At 45.6% G+C, this 6,618-nt stretch overlaps 1 protein-coding gene across 3 annotated transcripts in view; it reads left to right on the plus strand.

The window, feature by feature from the left end:
* ARHGEF6 (Rac/Cdc42 guanine nucleotide exchange factor 6) overlaps positions 1-5,304 on the plus strand; it is a 37,695-nt gene extending 32,391 nt beyond the window's left edge. For 2 of the 3 annotated variants that reach the window (XM_080352893.1, XM_080352891.1), the window contains 6 exons: positions 270-290; positions 1,063-1,156; positions 2,107-2,196; positions 2,999-3,098; positions 3,971-4,025; positions 4,650-5,304. In XM_080352893.1, the coding sequence (XP_080209019.1) occupies positions 270-290; positions 1,063-1,156; positions 2,107-2,196; positions 2,999-3,098; positions 3,971-4,025; positions 4,650-4,790 (501 nt within the window). In that variant the 3' untranslated portion in view covers positions 4,791-5,304. The remainder of the gene's footprint in view (positions 1-269; positions 291-1,062; positions 1,157-2,106; positions 2,197-2,998; positions 3,099-3,970; positions 4,026-4,649) is intronic. The other variant, XM_080352892.1, reaches the window with a different exon arrangement.
* Positions 5,305-6,618: the final 1,314 nt, after the last annotated feature.

Below are 6,618 nucleotides of genomic sequence, written 5' to 3' on the forward strand. Positions count from 1 at the left end.
AACTGTGGAGGCATGTTCTCTATTTTGATGCATTTAGAGTGTATTAATGACCACTTACCATGCGTTTCACATGTAATTTTTTTCAGTTTTGCATGAGACCGTGCTCCTTTGCATGTTGGTAGTGCTCTAAAACCAGTACAGAGGGTATGCCACATTAATCACAAGACTAACATTTAAATGTGTTTTAGAATTGTGGATTTAATGGACTTGGTCAATAAAATCATCAATCTCTCACAATCATCTTCTCTTTCTTTGCATATTCATTGTAGAGGATGTCTTATATCTTAAAGGTAAGGGTAGATACATCTCTTTGGCTTATTGTGGCAAATAATGCTTGTTCTATTCATGCTTCTTGTGCTTGCATGACCCTAATTGCCTGTCTCTATCAGTAAGTTATCATGAGAGTAAATGGCAACTGGCAAATACATTTTGAGATGACTCTCAAGAAAGATTTATTATTATGGTACTTGAACTTCCTGGCATGCCTCTTCTCCTGCTTAAATTCCTTATTGCATGTAACCTACTAATACACTAATTCTCTGCAAATCAGCAAGACTTGCAACTCTGTGAAGGAGATTAAAGCTTGTGTTCCTCACTTGTGGAGTTATAGCAAACACTAACTTTGTGTGTGTTTGTTCTCTGTGTACGGGGGAGCAGAATTTATGCTCTTAAATCATTTGGAAACAATGTCATTTGGTGTTTTATATTAGAAATGAAATCGAATAAAGGAAGTAAACAACATTATAGGGTTTTTTTTAAACAGCACTAAAAGTGCTGTGTGAATGTGTTTGAATTCTTTGGCTAAAGGATTTTAGCTGAGTTGAATTCGCTAAAGGAGCTTGTCCTGGCCCAGACCTGCAGGTGCAATTCCCACTGCTGTTCCAGGGAGCACTGGGCCACAACTAGCATCTGGGAATGGCAAAAAGCATCATTTTGCCCATTGTCTGCTTTGTAGTTCTCTAATGTATTGTATGTGACATGGATAGCTGTGTCCAGCTGTGCTGCTCGGCTATTAGAACTGCATTTGGTTCTGGTTAAACACAAGAGTCTGTTTATTTATAGGATTCCAGCAAAAGTCCAAAAACAATGAAGAAGTTTCTTCCAAAAAGGAAAACTGAGAGAAAGCCATCTGATGAAGAGTTTGTTATTCGGAAAAGTAAGTGGTGTATTTTTCTCTTATTTTCAGAAGTTTCTGTGTGCTCTGTCACCTCATGGGGACTTTGAGAACAGCCTTTCTTGCAGTGCAGGATGCTCACCTTGTCAGCAAGCGCACATGGTGCTGAGCACAAGAGGCTTCTGGAGGCGCAGCGGTCCCCAGCCTCTGAGGTGTCCCCTCCCAGTTATGACTGCCGGCAATGCCACCACCCTCCTTGTGATGGCAAGCACAAGATCACAGGTTGTGGGTGGTCTTGTTCTGGTTACGAAGCCACGGAGCTACTTCCAAGTATTTAAAAGCTGCATTAAAGCTGCTTATCAATGGTCATCAAAATGTGGCTGAGAGCTGGGACAAACTCTTACCTGGCCGTGCCAGCAGGTTCTGGAACAGTTTCTATGGCAGTACCAGGGAACAAAACGTCCATGTCCCTGCAGGAGTGTTCACCCGCAAAGAGCGGTGTCCTGACAGCTCCCTGAAGTGCACTTGGGATGTTTCTTGGGTGTTTTGGGCCATGGTCACCCAGCAGTGAGCTGCTGCTGTGTACAGCCTGAAGGTCGGTCTCCCTCAAGAAGATAGCGCTGAGCTAAGGTTGGAAATGGAGCCTTCACATTTGCAAGTCCTGCTCTGATGTGGCTGTACCAGGGGCTGCTTTGCCAACCCAGCTCTTGGGTATCCCTGCACCTAAAGTCAGGCATGGCCCTCCAAGTTTTGCTGAGATGAGCAGCTAGAAGTGCGTTTTCATACTGTTTAATCACAGTGCTCAATGGCAAAGGATGTTGCAAAGCCCAGAAAATATAAAGGATCTCAAAAAAGGAATTAGGCAAAGTCTCAGAGACGGTGTCAGTTGAGGAAAAAACATGCTCTTCTCTTAGGGGACTTGGGAGCAAAGGTTTAAATGAAGCCAGAGCACTTTGCTTTTTATGATAGCCCTTGCCTGCAATGTTTTACAGGTACTGCTGCGCTGGAAGAAGACGCTCAGATCCTGAAGGTGATCGAGGCATACTGTACCGGGGCAGGCTTCCAGCAAGCTCTCAGCTCAGGTGGGCACACAACCAGGTTATTTAGTTCTTACTCTGCCTGCAAAGCTGATAACCCCTCTGGGAAAAAACAAAACAGATGGTTGCATCATACAGCAATGAGACTCATGCTAGGAAACTATGTGGTGTTCAGTCTTCAAGATAAGGGAGCTTCATTTACCCGGTGGTTTAGTTGCCATTGTTTTTCTTCTAAACACAGAGAATGAAGCAGGTAGGAGGGCAGATGAGACACAGCTACTTCACCAGCACTTGTTAGGAATTAAGCAAACCTTGTCAGTGCCTGTGGCTGTCAGCACTGAAAACCTGATGGTAATCTCAGGTTGCATGTAGCTTTAGAAAGGAAGCATGAATATTATCTCTCAATCAGCTGCGTGCTTAAGAACAAACTGCCTCATAAGAACCTATCTAACATCTTCAACTCTGGAAATATAACTATCATTGCTGGTGAGATGTCAAATTAAATTACTGAACTTTCAAATAATGGTACACTTAAAAAATGGAGGGCATGTTTCTTCTGAGAGCTTTTGACCCCGATCAAATTATTTTGTTTATAAGTCATGATGTAGCTTTAGGTGCAACGAGCGCCCTTGAAAACTTTCCACTTGCCGCTTTAGCCCCAGGGTAGTGGTCCGTATAAGGCCACATGTAGCTGTGGCAGAGAGCTGGTGGCTGCTGGAGTCCCCTTGTCCCCAGCCTGCCCCAGGCTCTGGAGCAGCAGGGAGGTTGAGGGCTGCTGTCTCCAGAGCAGCGTAGGCATCAGAGAAAGTTTCCCTTTTTCTTCCTGATGAGTAATTCTGGTACACAGGCTCCCGCAAAGACTCCATCCCCCAAGTCCTTCTTCCTGAGGAAGAGAAAATCATCGTAGAGGAAACACGAAGCAACGGCCAGACTGTCATGGAGGAAAAGTACGTGCGGCTGCTACCCACTTGCAGATTCCCTTGTTGCTTTTTGGAAGGATGTTAAAAAATAACGCACTTTCCCTCTGCATCTCTGCAGAGGAGCAGGGCTGGTGTCACCGCCTGCTGCCTTAGTCCTGGTGAGAACCACTGGGCTATTTCAGTTGCTGTTTTGTCCCTTTTGAAGAACAGTCGCCTTCCCAGCTGCTCTGATGTGGCCGTAGCCCTCTGGGACTCTGTGCACTGGCTCCCAAGAGCAAGTTTGAGTCCCAGAGCTTGCCCAGCTGTAGCTAATGGGGTCAGGGCCACTGTTACCCCTTGGGAGCCTGTCTGGCACCCTGTCTGTGAGTGCTCCCAGCCTGTTGCATAGCTTCAGTGTCTGGATGACCACATTGATCCACTCCTTCTTTTTTAACCCAGACAGCACATTCCTTTCATGCTTGGTTTTTTGTTTCTTTCTTTCTTGGGCTTTTTATATTGTTTTTTTTTTCTTTCAGCATAACCTCAAGGAATCAAGGCCACTTTACAAAAGATGCTCAGGCATTTCCAGTTGTAAAGTCATTGTTATTTATTGCAGTACCGTAAACAAGGAAGCCAAAGCCACAGACCTTTGATAACTTAAAGATATCAGAACAAATGTTTTTCTTGAGTTTTTAAGAAAAGAGCCCCAAATCTTGGACCAGCGGCCTACAAATGCTCCTGGGCTGTTTCCAGAGGTCCGTCACAGCCAGCAGCGGTAGCAGCAGCCCGATGCTTGCAAAGCAGAAGCTGGAAGCACCTTCCCCATCAGCACCTCAGTCACAAGAGCTCCCCTGCTATTGCTGTTTTGCTGCACTCCAGCTCTTTTATTTAAATTTATTTTTCTGCATTTCTTTTTGCAGGAGCCTCGTTGACACGGTTTATGCACTGAAAGATGAAGTCAAAGAACTGAAGCAGGTAATTTAAGTGGGATTGTTTTTGCTGGGAGCCAGGCTGTACAGAGTCATTGTCTTTGGTCAGTGTGCAGGACAAGTCTCACCGATGCTGGTCCAATCCTGCAACTCCCAGACTCAGTGTTAGTTTTCTTCTGGTTTAGCTCCCTGACTCAGCTCACTACGTAGTCCCTTGAGCTTCAGGGCCAACAGGAGCAGTTGGTCTGTGTGGTAGCATGAACCTTTTCCTCTGCTCTAAAAGCTCTTTCAACTTCATTTTATAGGGGTCTGGGGATACTAATTCTTGTAGACTCAGAGGAAATAGGTCATCCTCCTGCCAGCCCCAAACCTGGAGGTGGGAGAGACCACCCCAGGAGAACAGGGTCCTCCAACCCTAAAATCAGTTTTCCAGGAGGATGATTCTTCCTGCTCAAAGTCACTGGGACTTTCATGGAGATTTGTAAGGGAATAGGGGTCTACTTGAGCAGATCAGACCACAGGTAACCCATGTTTATCCTTGCAAGCTGGCATGTTCAGCCTCTCTGGTATTTTATCACCTCTGAGCCAGCAGGCAGCCAGGTGGGCGGAAGTACTGCATTGCATAAAGTGCACTAACTGCATCTGTATTCCTTTATTTTTCACCTTGCAGGAGAACAAAAGGATGAAACAGTGTTTGGAGGAAGAGCTTAAATCTAGGAAGGACTTGGAGAAGCTCGTTAGAAGGCTGCTGAAGCAGACGGACGAGTGTGGCCGGGAGGACACAGGGCGCAAGTCATCCCTGATTGCCTGAATTTGTGAAGAAGCTGCTGGTGGTGGTGTGTGACCTCAGGTGTTTTCTTGGGAAGCGGAACTGGATCCTTTGCCTCTCTTGCTCCTTGTTTTGTTGGTTTTGGAGATTTTGTTACCAAAAAAAAAAAAAAAAGGTCATAGAGAAAAAAAATAGTTTTTCTTCCATCCAATAAGGAAATAAAGCAGAAACAATCAATCACAGCTAAACCAGTAAGCAAGCGGTCCATGATTCACAATTCATCTGCAGCAACTAATACCTCATCGTACCTGCTACCGGGAGCAAATACAAACTCTGCTAATGATTGCCACTCACAAAGAGTTTGGCAGCAGTTTCCTAGAGGAAGCTTAAGCACTTTTTAATGCTTTCATTCTTTTCAAAAGCACCGGTACCTATTTATTGAATGAAAACATTATTGAGGTGGCATTGAGCAGAAACCAAAAAAAGAACCATGCTCCTCTTTTCAGATAATCACAACTGGGGAAGCTTTTCCCCATCTACCTTCTTTCCCCGCCCCCCCCCCCCATTAGTTGACTGTAGCGAACTAGAGCCCAGCAATACTGTGGTTCCCGTGTGGCCTTGATACTGATTAAAATGTGCAATTACCGTGAAGACATTTGAACTCCTTGGGGAAGTGAGATCAGATCCGGAGCACCTGTCAGAGCACATGGGAAGGTCTGTTGCCTAGTACAGCTCGTGATTAGCACAACAGGTGACTGCTCTGCCCCTCCATCCCTTTTCTTATGCATGACCAATAACTCCTACCCCGGCTTTGTTTTCACCTTGAGTTGTCCACATATCGTATGAGTTTATAGTTTTGCTGTGCTTCCCCTTGCAGGACATGCTTTTTCTCTGTATGAAATGTAAATGCTGCTTGACAACAAAAGAAACCCCAAATGTGCTGGTTCCCTACTCCTTCTACCCATGTTAGGGTCTCCGTCACTCCTTCCCAAAGGCTGGGAACGTAGCCGATGGCCACTTCTTCCCCCATCACCCAAAGGGGCTTTCTGATAGGAAAAAGGAACTTTCTTTTGTGATAGAAAAGGCATTTATGCTTTGACAAGAGCTGAAATGTTCCTGGGGCAAGGATGTGCAACACCCTTCCAGATCCCTGCACAGCTCCTCGACCACAGCACACAGGCAACATGCATATGTATCGGCTATCTTCATCTTATTTGGTGTTATACCCTAGTTTAGAACTGATGGTTTTTTTTCCTTCCTTAGCAGCATTATAAAACTAGCCTTCTGTTAAAGTAAATAAGTCTGACGTATATCACAGGGCAGCGTGGTCCCAGGGTGTGCAGACACACCACAGCTCATTACAGTCGCACCATTACGTTGGCCATGAAGGACATAATAGAGGCAATAATTACAACTCTCTCCTTGCAATTAAAATTTAGCCAGGGAGCTAGACTCCCAAACAGAAGGAGTGTAAGAAGAAACCCTCCTGAAATCTGAGTTGTTTCTAGGACAAAGCAAGTCTTTTTTCACTCTGGCTATGTTTACCATCCCCAGAGCATCCCAGCTGGACGGCAGCTCTCCACATCCCCACCCAGGCACAGAGCTGAGCAATTTGGGCATGAGTCAAGCCATACTGTGCTGGCTAATTGTTTTCCAGGATAACGACCTTTGCTGCTGTTCTGGGAACACTGTGCCCAGACACCAGATCACCGTCTGGTCCTGCTGCCTGCCCGAAGCCAGGCTGGGAACCGGGCTGGTAACATGCAGCCAGTGCAAGGAAGCAAACCAAGAGCCATTTAACACACCAAGGAGAGGGCAGAACTGTTTCCTCCCTGTCCCTCTGGCTTAGTTGAAACCTGTGCTGTGTACA

Source organism: Nesoenas mayeri (genome assembly GCF_963082525.1).
Source record: "Nesoenas mayeri genome assembly, chromosome: 13".
Lineage (NCBI taxonomy): Eukaryota > Metazoa > Chordata > Aves > Columbiformes > Columbidae > Nesoenas > Nesoenas mayeri.